At 44.4% G+C, this 13,660-nt stretch overlaps 1 protein-coding gene and 1 non-coding gene across 2 annotated transcripts; one reads left to right on the top strand and one right to left on the bottom strand.

Moving 5' to 3' along the window:
* Positions 1 to 664: 664 nt before the first annotated feature.
* On the bottom strand, positions 665 to 5,918 carry LOC116628657 (vomeronasal type-1 receptor 1-like). The gene is made up of 3 exons (XM_032399021.1): positions 5,412 to 5,918; positions 5,063 to 5,281; positions 665 to 772 (listed from the first exon to the last, which is right to left on the bottom strand). Exons 1-3 carry the CDS (start codon positions 5,916 to 5,918, stop codon positions 665 to 667), a joined length of 834 nt encoding a protein of 277 aa, XP_032254912.1.
* On the top strand, positions 1,023 to 1,094 carry TRNAM-CAU. The gene has a single exon. It is a non-coding gene; the product is annotated as a tRNA-Met (tRNA).
* Positions 5,919 to 13,660: the final 7,742 nt, after the last annotated feature.

Below are 13,660 nucleotides of genomic sequence, written 5' to 3'. Positions count from 1 at the left end.
CGCCCCAGCTCTGACCAGGGAAGGGCCGTGCGCAACCTCCCCCGCCGACCCCCGCCGGCTGGGTTGTGCAGTGCGCGCCCCGGCTCTGTCTCGGGAAGGGCTTTGCGCGCAGCGGGGAATGGGAGAAGGATCCTGGGCCGGGCCGGCCGCTGCGCTCGCCACTCCTGCGCAGAGGTAAACGCAGCTGCGGCCGCTCCCGCAGTGTAGTTGCGGACGGGGAAATGGAGTAAAGGGAGACACGAGCGTGCGAGCCCCGGTGCAGCCGTGTGATCGAGCGAGCTCACGAACGCGCGTCCTCCAGAAGCTGACATTAGTGAAGATACGAGGTTTACCGCTGTGCAGACGGGCCCTAGGACCTGGCGTCCTCGGAGAGGCAGCGACAAACGGGGGCAGGTGTTCGCAGCCGTCCTAACACGGTCTGTTTGGAAGCCCCTATCTTTATTAGTTTCTCATTTTTAGTTCCTCTCTGTGTGTCACAACGGCTCCAAACGAGATCCAGTTGAAATTGTGGCGCCATGTAATCATTTGAGCAGTAAATTGGGTTTATTCCCCCTTTCCCGGGCGCATTGTCCTTGTGAAAATCTGCGCCCTTGCAAGCAAATAAACTCTTTTTTAATCCAAACGATTGTCCTTGAGACTTTTGGAGACGACACAAGCGCAGTGGTCAACAGGATTCCTCTCGCTGATGGTGGTTCAGGGTCCGCTCGGGCTCCTCAGATTCCGCCCGAAAAGGCTCCACCCCGTTGTGCTGGGCGCGCTCTTCCTCAGCTCTCTGAGCAAAGAGCGGCTCAGAGAAACAAAATTAAGGGGAAAAAAAAAATTCCCGAGCTTGGACGCTCTTTTGGCAGGTTGGAAAAGCGCAGCCCCGGAAGGGACGGCCCTTAGCCACCTGGTTGTGGGAGAGCTACTTTCCGAAAAACCCACCAGAAGGGAAGGAATTAAGAAAAAAGAAGGATCATTTTCTCAGCGTGGAAAAGGTGACCTTAATCATTAATAGACACAAGAGAAGACCAAATGCAGCAAGCAGAGTGGCGCAGCGGGAGCGTGCTGGGCCCATAACCCAGAGGTCGATGGATCGAAACCATCCTCTGCTAGGAAGCTTTTTATGCTTGCTTCCCTTTTGCTAAGTTTCACTCATTAGGCTATGAGCCCAAAAGCCTAAACCAGTTTTTAGATCTTTCATATCCTCCTCTAATTTAGATTCCTCTTCCCCAGCTTTCTTTGAAATCATGCTGTCTCCCAGTAGACAATTCTCAAAAGCTTCCACCTACCTGAAGTTCGGAAATTGTAAAATCCCTTCCATCCAGGGCGTCCAATAAAAGAGCAATTGGAAATAGTCCTTCAGTTGAGGTGGTTTTATATGCTGTAGGGGATTTCATGGAGAAGGAGGTGACAAACTCCATATTTACTTCTGTTAAAATCTTCCAGTAAAGGGGTTTTCAAATTTATTATCTACTTGTGATAATCTTCCAGTAAAGGGGTTTTCAAATTTATTATCTACTTGTGATGTTTTGTTTGCACTGCATACTACTAGTAAATGCAAATATAACTCAAACTAAAAGAATTCATTATAACACAGATTTGTGGTCCCATCAAACAGCAAAATCTCAGATTTCAATATTTACACTTATATTTGGTGCAAACTAGTACAGTAGCATGATCAAAGAAGGACTTTAAGTAACCATACATTATATTGGCATAAAACTCATTCAAGGAGCAAGAGAATCAATATAAAATTTCCAAGTGTCATAGAAGGGCATGCTTTTCTATTTTTTCCAGGGGATGTTGGCAGGTATTCAATCACTATGGTTTTTAGATTCCATTTGGTACAATAAAGGAGTGTGATGCTACACTTCAAAAAATACTTAAAAGTTTACAATATACCAGTCATTACAGTCTTCGTGCGTATCTGATGAAAAATGTCAGGTAATGGTTATAAAGCACATGAGGGTGTTCCAAACTGGTTAAAAAAAATCGTTTAGAAGGTAAAATCATCCCCAAACTAGTGAAGTTCAGGGCACGAAGTGGGGGGGGGGGTTGTATTTGCTGGGACATTCCCTTCCCTATGAATGGTTGATTTTTTTTTACATCAATAAATATTTGGCAAAACACAGTAATTCCAACTATTGCTCTCCACTATTGCTTTCCACTTTTCCTCCTTTGTCATTAGTTTTGTTTTTCTTAGTCATCAAAAGGTGGCCAGTGAGCATATTAAGTATTAATAAGTATTTACGGAAGACAATCAGTTGGTTCCACGTTTCGAGTCCCACTCTTACAAACCGAACGTAAATGAATAAGGATTATTGTATTGATGCTATTTACACCCCTTCTATCTAAGCCGGGATGGTTGGTTAGACGTAGAACAAACATAACAAACAACAGCTCCCCAGTGAACACCAAGTAGCACTCAGAAGACGTGACTACACTTCTGTTCAGTGAATCGGCCCCATGGACTTGGAACTATTTCTTCAGCTGTCTTCCCCGAGTCCAAGAGTGTATTTACAATACTAATCAACAGCAGTTATGTTCGCTAAAACCATCTGTGTAGACAAATAAAAGCTACTTCCTGGGGCCTATGTGGCTTGGCTGGTGGAGCAAGAGACATTAATTCTGGAGTCAAGGGTCCAAAGCCTCCTGCAGGGGTGACAGCATTTTCTCCTTTGGTGCACAGTTTCCTTTCTCTGTTCTTCAAGGGACAGATCCAAGGAATTATACCCAAGTTACCTTACATACACCTAGATACGATTTAAATGTTATATTTTGAGACCTCTGGGGCCTCTTGGGAAATGGTGAGTGTGTTTTGCATATGGAAGAGACGTAGATCCTTGGTGGCCAGAGGCCAGGCTCTGGAGGCAGCCTCTAAGATGACCCCCAGTGATCTTCACCTCTTTTTTTTTTTTTTTTTCAAAGATTTTATTTATTTATTTGACAGAGAGAGACACAGCGAGAGAGGGAACACAAGCAGGGGGAGTGGGAGAGGGAGAAGCAGGCTTCCCGCAGAGCAGGGAGCCCGATGCGGGGCTCGATCCCAGGACCCTGGGACCATGACCTGAGCCGAAGGCAGACGCTTAACGACTGAGCCACCCAGGCGCCCCTGATCTTCACCTCTTGATATTCATGCCCTTGCATAGCTCCCCACGGCACTGTATCAGGGCTGGTCTTTTGTGACCGAACTTACGTGATGGATCTGGCTCTCTGGGAAGCCAGTTGCTAAGTCATGGCAGCCCTATGAAGAGGCCCCCCAGGGGGAGGAAGGGAGTCTTCCTGCCTGCACCTACTGAGCACATGGCTCAGGATCCTCCAGCCACAGGCAAACGTTCAGATGACCCGAGCTCCAGCTGTCGTCTTGTTTGCAACCTCATGAGAGACCATGAGCTGCAACTACCCAGGTGAGACACTCCTAAATCTCTGACCTATAGATGACACGAGATAATAAATGCTGTCTTTTTTTTAAGCCACTGAATTTGGAGTTACTTGTTACAGTAATAGATGAGTAATACAAACCTCAAACTAAGTTTATGACTTCGGGCTCCCTGAACTCCTCAGGAAATGCATCTAGGATGCCTCTCTACTTAGAGGTCCGCTGTGGGGCTCTGGCTTCTCAGCAGTGGGGATGTTTTCCATTTCTTTTACTCCACAGCTTTCCTAAGGGACAAGATCATTTTTCCTGCAGTTCACTGGGAGTGGGGGTTGAGTTTTCTTTCTAGGTCATCATTAATCTGAGTAAATACCAGGGGGGCATGTGATAATATAGGGTTTTCTCCATTTTGAGCAGATTCCAATGACTTCACTTTGCCTCAGTGTAGAAGTTGCTAAAATAGAAGCACAATTTTGCGTCTACGAGTAAGCGCTCTAGAGAGCAAAAGCAAGGGGGTGCTACCAAGCTGTGCTCTGTTCTCTTTTCCTTCTAGATCCTTTTTCTACGTGTCCCTCAGGTCTCTTTAATGTTACTGATTGTCGTTTACTAAAATGAACTCTTTTCTTTCCTAAATTTATTTAAGTCATCTCTACACCCAACATGGGGCTTGAACTCATGACCCCAAGATCAAGAGTCACGTGCTCTTCCAACTGAGCCAGCCAGGCGCCCCTTTAGAGTGAACTCTTTTTTTTTTTTTTTTTTAAGATTTTATTTATTTATTTGACAGAGACACAGTGAGAGAGGGAACACAAGCGGGGGAGCGGGAGAGGGAGAAGCAGGCTTCCCACGGAGCAGGGAGCCCGATGTGGGGCTCGATCCCAGGACCCTGGGATCATGACCTGAGCCAAAGGCAGACGCTCAATGACTGAGCCATCCAGGCGCCCTAGAGTGAACTCTTAAAGAATTGATTTATAACATACATACTGACTTAAAACATCCTTAAACTTTTAAAGAATGGATTCATAACTTTTTGAAGCACACAAATCATAAGGATGTAGGTCAATAAATTTTCACACAGAAAACCCACAAGTAAGCTCCATCTAGTTCAAGAAATAAGGTACGGCCAGCCCCTCAGGGACAGCCACAGTCACCTGTCAGTCACTTTTCCCTGAAAAGTAACCATCATCCTAACTTCTTTTGTTTTGTTGGGTAGGCCCCATGCATGGAGCCCAACGCAGGGCTTGAACTCATGACCCTGAATTTGATTCTTAACCATGTAGTTACATTTTTTAATTTGTACTATATCAGAATTTTTTACTGATAAAATTTTTTGTTTTTAGAATTTATATGTATGTTATATTGTATGTATTCATCTACAATGTGCTCTTTTATTCTTGATGAGACTTTCATAGATTGACTCTAAATGGATTAATATTTCCCAAATTTTTATCTAGGGGTAATCAGGACTACTGTCTATACTCATAAGGATTCTAAAACCATGCTCTCCTGCAATTAAAATAATTTTTATCAGTATTGTTTAGATGCAGTAGAAATCCCCATTATGAGCAAGGGGAAATGATCGTATCTGAAATGGCACAGGTGGATGGGGAAACTCTATTACCATATTTAATCATCACCAAGGCAAGATGAAAGAAAACTAGTGATGGTTCTCCAGCACCAGGTTTTCTCATGTACAGAGTTCACATGAATGGAAAGACCCAAGGTAGTCCCATAGAAGAAAACAAAGCAGCTCACTAGCAAGAGGATAGTATGGGTGGCTTTTGTCTCGGGAAAAGATTGTGGAGAGAGGCTGGGACTGTGGATATGCGTGGGTGTCTTGTGATGCCTGAATAGGACAATCACCATGTGGAAACTGGTCCAAATCATGAAGAAAAAAAGAAGAAATCCAGCATAAACATGACACTTTGAAATAACACTGATAATGGTATGTGAACCGTCTTGTTTTACAGAACATCAGACAATACACGAGTCCAACTTCAGTGGGACTGTTGGTGGCAGGAGTACTTATGATCACACACGTGTTCATTAGCACACTGCTTATCCAGGAATAAATCAACAAGGGCAGAATGAGTGTGAAGATTCTGGGCTTGAGCCATGCCCACTTGGAATGAGCGGGACTGATAATAATGGCCTGAGATGTACTTAGTAGCGAAGAAGTGCAAATATAAGCACCCCATGTCACTCTAAAAATGTATAGCACTGCTTTACAACCAATATCCTCCAAAATATTTCTAATTCCAAAGGATGTCACTATATATGGGATGCCCCTGAAGACAGCTGTGATAACGCTGGCCAAAGCTAGGTGAATGAGAATCCCATCTACGGGCTTTTTCTGATGAGGTTGAATGAATAAGATATACAGATATATAATGAATGGCAGTAAGTTGTCCACGAACCCAGTGCCCGTTCGGACAATCCTGTCACGTTTAGGAACTTGCAGTGATTCATTACTACCTGAGTGATGGCTTCTGCCCAAGACCTTCCTCCTGAGCTCCAGAAGCACTGACCACACACACACGCATTTCCCAAACTCGCTCATGACTTCGTACCCCACGTTTGCTGCTCCTCTCTCAGGCAGCAGCATTCATTGAGTTCAGAGCTGAGAGTAGGATCATTTCAATATATTCTACACTCTCACTTCCCTAGTCAAAGAAATGTCATGCTGATTCTATTCCCCACATATAAGCACTATAGCCCTCCTTCCCTGGCTCATTCTTCCACATTTATTTTTTTTTAAGATTTTATTTATTTATTTGAGACACAGAGAGAGAGCACGAGTGGAGGGGAGAAGCAGACTCCCCGCCGAGCAGGGAGCCCGATGCGGGGCTCCATCCCAGGACCCTGGGATCATGACCTGAGCCGAAGGCAGACCCTTAACTGCCTGAGCCACCCAGGTGCCCCATCCCCATTTATTTTTTAATTCATGCCTTGAAAATCTCTTTTGTGGTGTACTGTGATGCATTTATAATTAGTTCAATTTTCTTGCTCAACTTTGCCATTCAACTCATCTACTATGTGGAAAATAATTATGTTTGATTGCATCATATCCTTGCTTAAAGCTAATCCAGAATAACACGAAAAAGCGGTGGGGAGAGAGAAACAAATAACAACGGGGACGAATAGAAAAACCACAAGATGGTAGACTTAAATCCACCTAAATTACAAATTACATAAATCAAACGTAAGTAGGCTAACCATAACGATTAAAAGCTGAATGTTGTCAGACAGGGTTAAAAAAAAAAAAAAAAAAGCCAGAGTCAATTATAACCCGCCTGCAAGAAATGTTCTTTACAGATAAACACGCAGGAGTGACGTCATGGAAACGTCAGAGTTGGGGGCTCCAAAAATCACTTCCTCCACGGGAGCAACCACGGAGTTGGCAACAATGAACAGAATCAATGTTTTTGGAAGTCTGAGATCTAGCAGAAAACTTACAGGAACCAGGGGAGTGCTTAATGAGAAAAAGAGGGCTTGATTTTGGTCAGAAAGTCTTATGGCCCTTCTGCCTACCCACCTACCATCCAGCCGTCCCTAGCTCCGCGGTGGCCAGGGAGACCGCGATCTATTCCTGGAGTGGCTGGCTGAAATGAAGGGGGAGGCAATACAGACAGCGTGCTTAAAATAAAGTTTGTGGTCTTGTGTTTTGACCTCGTTCTGTGGTTCTCTGAGAGAACGGTGCAGAGACCTTTGTTTGCAACCATCCCCTCAAGATGGAGCACCACTCTGGATGGCATCTGTTGAAAGCATTTAAAAATACACACTAGCTAAGGCTGCTTGGAGAAAGCGATGGCCTATGGGACACGCAGAGGATAGATCCTAAAACCTGAGGAGGAGGGGACTGAAGAGGAGCATTCCCAGGGACAGAGCTCTGAGGGGCTACCCCATACATGAGGTGGGATAGTTAATTTTATGTGTTATCTTGCCTAGGCTGTCTGTATCCAGGTGTTTGGTCAAACACCAGTCTGGATATTACTTGAAGGTATTTTTTAGATGAGATTAATATTTAAATCAGTAATTTTGAGCAAATCAGAATACCCTACATAATGTGGTGGGTGTCATCCAATCAGTAAAGAAATTCTGCCTCCAGCCTGCCTTGGGACCAGAACTGTAAGGTCAGCTCTTCCCTGGGTCTCCAGCCCAGCGGCCTGCCAGTCCCCACAGCAGGGTGAGCCAATTCCTTCAAATCTCTCTCTGTGTCTCTCTCTCTGTCTCTGTCTCTCTCTCCACATCCCATTTGTTCTGTTTCTCTGGTGGACCCTGACTTACCCTACAAAGACAAGCTTAGGATGAACAAAGTAACAAAAAAATATGAAAATAGGGGTGTGTCAAACAGCAAAAGGTTTGCATTAAGGTGGTCTAAAAAATGAAAGACAAGTATCAAAAACAAAGAAAAATTAAGTCAAGAGGCAAGGAGTAAAGATATAGAATTAAAAAAGAATACCTGAATTTCTAGACAAATATATATATATATAGATAGATAGATAGTAAAAATTTACAGATTAAAAGCATTATTAAAATAAAACTGGAAATCTTGTTTAACACACAAACATTAAAAAGTAATATAAAACATTTAATAAGAGGATGAGCATACATAAAGAGGGAAAAGAAGAAATTGAGGAGGATGAGTGGAAAGAGGAGTAAGAATGAAGAAAGAGAAAATAAAAATGAAACATGTAAATCCGTGAAGGAAAAGTGTAAAATAAGAAATAGACTCTACAGTAATGAGAGAAATGATGCTCAAAAATGATACAGCATGAGGAAAAAGGAGAATGCTAGAATTTTAAGAATTATGTGTAAAAAAATTTTTAAAGGATATCGGAGGGAAGAAGAATAAAAGTTCCACACATCCACTTGTGAAATCAGGGAAAAGCAGAAGCACTTATGGGATGCTAGAGATCTAGTTACAGGAAAAAGGAGGACAGCTCTGTACATAAGTGGTTGTAAAAAAGCATAAAGAAAATACATAAAATATCTGGAAGGTATGCAAAACACCTTAAATGAGAAATAAATGGGTACAGAATAAAGCTGAGTAGAATAGAAGGCAGAGAAAAACAAGAGAAGTTGTAACAGAAGGCAGGAGGTGACCCAGTAAAGGAGATTGAGAATCAGATCTTTTAAGAAAGTCACCTAGTGTATGAAGTACAGAGAAGAAAGAGCAGAAGAATAAAAATATTAGAGGGATGTAATGAATGGAATTAAGTAAAGCTTGAGCAAAATGATTAATGCCAAAATAGATTTAAAATGTGAGAAGACAGGGCGCCTGGCTGGCTCAACCTGTGAAGCCTACAACTCTTGGTCTCAGGGTTGTGAGTTCAAGCCCATGCTGGGTGTAGAGAGGACTTCAGATAAATAAATAAAAAATGAAAAAGTATAGAATATTATTTTTAATAAATAAATAAGATAAAAAATAAAATACAATGTGAGAGGAATTTTAAAAAGAAATAATGTAAAAGTGGAAAATGAAACTTGAGTAGATTTAAACACAGCAAGTGCATTATGAGGATAGGAGATTACTAAAGTACTTAATAAATACTTGTTTAGCACTTATTCTGTATAAAGCAATGTCCTAATGCTTTACAGATACTTAATTTATTTAATTGTCATAAAATCCATGAGATATGTACAATAATTCTTCCTAATTCACAGACAAAGACCCGAAGAGACTGAGTAACCAGCCCAGGGCCTCCCCGCTAATATGTGGCAGGAACTGAACTGACCCCAGGCAGCCTCTCACATCCATCCATCCTGCTAACCACTGCTTGGGGAAGGAAGTAGCAGAAAAGAAAAAGAGAAATAAAGGAAGGGAGAGAAAATAAAGAGAAAACAAAAAGACCAAGAGTCAGTGTTTGGTAACCAAAATTAGTAAGAGGTAACACTGAAATAGCAGGAGAAAAATGTGAGCGTAAAGTACATTAATTTGGGAAAGGAACGAATGAGGGTGGTGCTGACTAATAAATGTGCAGGGCCCCGGGCAAGATGAAAACACAGGGCCTCTCATGAAAAAGTATTAGGAATGTCGAGATGATAACAGCAAAAGCAATAAGCCAAACCCAGGGCTGTCCCCGTGAAGCTGGCCCTAAATAAGAATAAGAAAAGCTTTCAGGAGCCTTAAACCTCCCTCAAATTCTCAGAGCAGAAGGCTTTGAAGAATACTCACCAAAGAGGTTTCTGCCGGTCAATGCAGGCAGGGCGGCCCAGACTGCTCGGCCCACTGGGAGAGAAGGCACGTCTTCGTTTGGACTTGTCATCCTCAGTGAACGTGTCTCTGCAGAGAGTGGATTACCCCGATGTGTCCAGAGAAGCCACAGATCCCTCTCCAGATACCACGTCCTCCTGGCAAATTTAAAATAATCATCAGTTAAAATCGCGAACTTAACACCTGGGCGTGCTTCTTTTCAGCCCAGACGATGCACACCCGAGTGTATTCTCCGGGGCTGTAGGACGACCCCGGAGATGAGTCCGCCGTGAGCTTCACGCAGCGGACAGAAAGTGCAGCTCTGCTCTTCCGTGGGCCTTCCTGCAGCGTCCCAGGGAATTTTTCTCCCTTGAACACGGCCGTGATAGCGAAACATTTCAAGTGGGTCTGTATTCTGAAGTTGTCTTAAAAAGCAATCTGAAACGCTGTTAAGTTTTTTTTTCCCATGAGCTAGGCCCCAAATTTTAATAGAACCCCTAGTACCTGTATTAGTTGATATGTACAAGATGCCTTAAGATTTAAAATTTTTTACTGTATTTTAATTGCTTTCAACAACATAAGATTTAATATGATACAGTATATTTCACTGTGAAAATGTGAATGCATACAACTACACGCATATTCAACAATGCAATATATAGAAATAAAACAAATACACAGATTTGCACAATATGGCTTTTACAAAATCAAACACTGTCAGTAGCTTTAAAGCCTCGGGTATCTCCCTCCTCAATTTCACCTTCTTTCTACCCAGAGGCATTGCTATGTTGGGTTTATCATTCTTCCCCCTCTCTCACTCCTATTTCAACCACCTTCACCCTCCCTCTCCCCTAGGTCTGCCTTCTGCGCTCTACCATCCTCCCCTCCCTAAGCCCCCGACTGACCGTCTGTCATCTTCCTAGGCAGCACCCCTCCCTGATCTCTCTCTACATGGCCCACCCAGCACCACCTCAATGTCAATCTTGTTCCTCTGGAAAAATTCCCAGCCACTAATGTGGATTACATCTCCGTCCCTCACCCCCACTGCCTTGCCACCCAATAGTAGTGGACATAGTAACAGCAACCCCTGATTGGTTCTTTAAACAGATTTGCTGGCAGCTTCCTCAGAACCAATCCGAGTTCACCCCAAGGCCCTGGGACTAGATCCTGGAGAAGGCTAGGTTGTGCAGAAGGGCAGATGGGTAAGTTAAGCTACACTAAACTGCTTGTCAATTTTGTGGACTAAAACTTAAAAATTGCCATAATTTCTTGCCTACCTGATAATGTGCTGAATGTGTGCATTACCTGCTTAAATAACAAAATAATTAGGTACCCAGGATTTACATATTATGGCACTATTACACAAATCGCAAAGCAATTTGAAGAGGAGTGAACATGGAGTCCGAGCTCCAAGACATTGAAAATTTATTTTTTTAAATTAGCAGACTTTATTTTTTAATAACAGTTTTAGATTTACAGAAAAACTGAACAGAAAGTACAGGAACTTTCCAGATACTTTCTCCTCCCCCCACCTCCACTCCTAGTTCCCCTCTTAGCAACATCTTGCATTGGTGTGGGACATTTGTTACAACAGATGAATCAATATTGATACATTATTATTAACTAAAGTCCACAGTTTACATTAGGGTTCACTCTTTTGTTGTATACTCTATGGGTTTTGCCAAATTCATAATGTCATCTATCCCCCATTATAGTTTCATATAGAATAAAATGCCCCATGCTCCCCCTCCCCAAAACCTCTGATCTTTTTACTCTCTAGTTTCGTGTTTTCCAGAATGTCATATAGCTGAAATCACACGGCCTTTTCAGACTGGTTTTGTTCAGGCAGCAATCAATACAGACTTGAGGTTCCTCCCTGTCTTTTCATGACTTCATAGCTCATTTCTGTTTAGTGCTGAATAATATTCCATTGTATGAATGTGCCACAATTTATCATATTCCTCTACTGAAGTGTTTCCTGGTTGCTTCCAATTCCTGGCAACTATAAATAAAGCTTCTATAAACATTCATGTGCAGGTTTTTGTGTGGACAAAACTTTTCAGCTCATTTAGGTAGATACCTAGAAGTGTGACTGCCAGAGGGCTTGGTAAGACTATGTTTTGTTTTGTAAGAAACTGCCAAACTGTCTTCCAAAGAGGCTGTACCATTTTGCATTCCCACCAGCAATGAATGAGAGTTCCTGTCGCTGCACATCCTAACTTCTGGTATCACCAGTGTCCTGGATTATAGCCACTCTAACGTGTGTCATGGCATCTCACTGATGCTTGATTTTGCAATTCTCTCATGATGTATGATGTCGGGCATTGTTACACATGCATATTTGTCATCCGTGTATCTTCCATGGTGACTTACCTATTCAGATCCTTTGCCCATTTCTAAACTAGGTCTTTAAAAAACTCATTGTGAGTTTTGACAGCTTTATGTTTATTTTGGATACCAGTCCTTTATCAGATAGGTTTTGCAAATATTTTCTCTCAGTCTGTGGCTTGTCTTTTCATTCTCTTAACAGTGTCTTTGGCAGAGTGGAAGTCTTTAATTTTAATGAAATCCAATAGATCAATTTTTTCTTTCAACGCCAAGATTTCTGATGCTGCCTGTCTCCTTACCTGGCAGGGACTTCTAGCTCAGGGCTGCTATTGTCAAGCCATCATGCACAAAGGATGCTCAAAGTAACCTTCCGTTCTCCCCTCTCATTCTCCCAGAACCCCAGCTAGGCGGGTCAAGGATCAAAGTCCACATCCCTACTTAGGCCTCGTTGCCTGGATTCCTGAACTCTTCCGATGGCCTCCTTCTTAACTCCTGGCTCCAGACACTGAGTTCAAATACATCTTCCGTGCAACTAACTTTTTTTTTTCCTTTTTAATCTTTCTTTTTAAAAATGGAAATAGTTTGATTTTTTTAATGAAATAGAACCTTGTAGAAAATATGAAACAGTGCAGGAAAACCAAAGAATTCCTTGCAAACCCACTCCAGTAACACACCAGAGATAACCACTATGTTAATGCTTTGGTCAATATCCTCCCTTCTTCTCTGACCACGTCTCTATCTAAAAATCTATAGCTATATTTTCACACAAATAAAGCCTAGAATTTAAAATTGTATGAGGTTAAGAAGAAGCCTTATCTATCATGGACATAGACGAGCAATATATGAAGGTCTGCCTTATCTTTGCTGGAACGACCCAGGCCTCGGGGCGCCCAGCAGCGGGGGCGAGAGCAGCCTCGGGCCTTGACTCCTGGGCAGCACGAGCCTTCGATCATTTCCTTTGTCCAGAAATCGCTGCCTCTCGGGTCTTCTATTCAGTACCTTGTACTTGTAACTGAATGGAACAGGGGGAACTTTTCTTTCCCGAGGACACTGAACGCGGGCAGGGGCGACTCTAGGAGGAGATTCATCCGCAGAAAGTCACGAAGGCCTCGAGAAGGGAAACTACTGCGCACCCGGGAGCAGAGTGTCCCCTCCAGCCTTTCTCTAGTGTCTCCGTCCCGACCCGCTCCTACCGGGGGCTGAAGGCAGCGTCCTAGCCTCGCGGCGCCACGGCCCGCTGCCCCGAGCCACTCCGCGCTGGGTCCCTCTCCAAGGCCCTCCTGTCGTCCCGCCGACAACTGAAGGGCGACCGGGATTCGGACGCGGGGCGGAGACCCAGGACGGGTCCGGGAGGTGGCGGCGTCGGGAGCTCGTCCTCTCGCCCGTCCGACCTGGCGACGAAAAGGTAAAGGCAGCAGGAAAGGAGAAGCGTGGGAACCGCCCGCCGGATCCCCGAATTCAGCGCCCAGGGCTGCTGGCTGCTCCGGGGGCCCTGTCGGCTCTCCAGCCCTGCGCACCCCGAGCGCCGCCCGCACCCACCCTGCGGGGCTCCGACCGCCAGCCTTACCCCGACTCCGGGGCCGCGCGCCTGGACCCCTGAGTGGCCGCAGCCAGAGCCTGGAGACCCGGCGCCCACTCGACTGCAGCTCCCAGACGGCGCCAGCGCGGCGGGCGCGCACGCGGAGTGAGGCCGAGTGGGGCCGCGCGCCGCCGCCCCGCCCCTCCCCGGCGCGCGCCGCCTCCCCGCCCCTCCCCCGACGCGCGCCGCCGCCGCCCCG

This window comes from Phoca vitulina, unplaced genomic scaffold, assembly GCF_004348235.1.
Source record: "Phoca vitulina isolate PV1807 unplaced genomic scaffold, GSC_HSeal_1.0 scaffold125, whole genome shotgun sequence".
NCBI classification, from domain to species: Eukaryota; Metazoa; Chordata; class Mammalia; order Carnivora; family Phocidae; genus Phoca; species Phoca vitulina.
The sequence above is the reverse complement of the archived record's forward strand: the minus strand, read 5'-3'. Positions and strand labels throughout refer to the sequence as shown.

Excerpts from the sequence above, each read along its gene's own strand:
- LOC116628657 (XM_032399021.1), bottom strand. The coding sequence starts at position 5,918 with ATGAGCGAGTTTGGGAAATGCGTGTGTGTGTGGTCAGTGCTTCTGGAG. Across the intron at positions 5,282-5,411 it reads TTTATTCCTGGATAAGCAGT|TGTCATGTTTATGCTGGATT; the intron begins GTGCTAATGAAC and ends GTTATTTCAAAG. Across the intron at positions 773-5,062 it reads CCTTGGGTCTTTCCATTCAT|AGAGCTGAGGAAGAGCGCGC; the intron begins GTGAACTCTGTA and ends CTCTTTGCTCAG.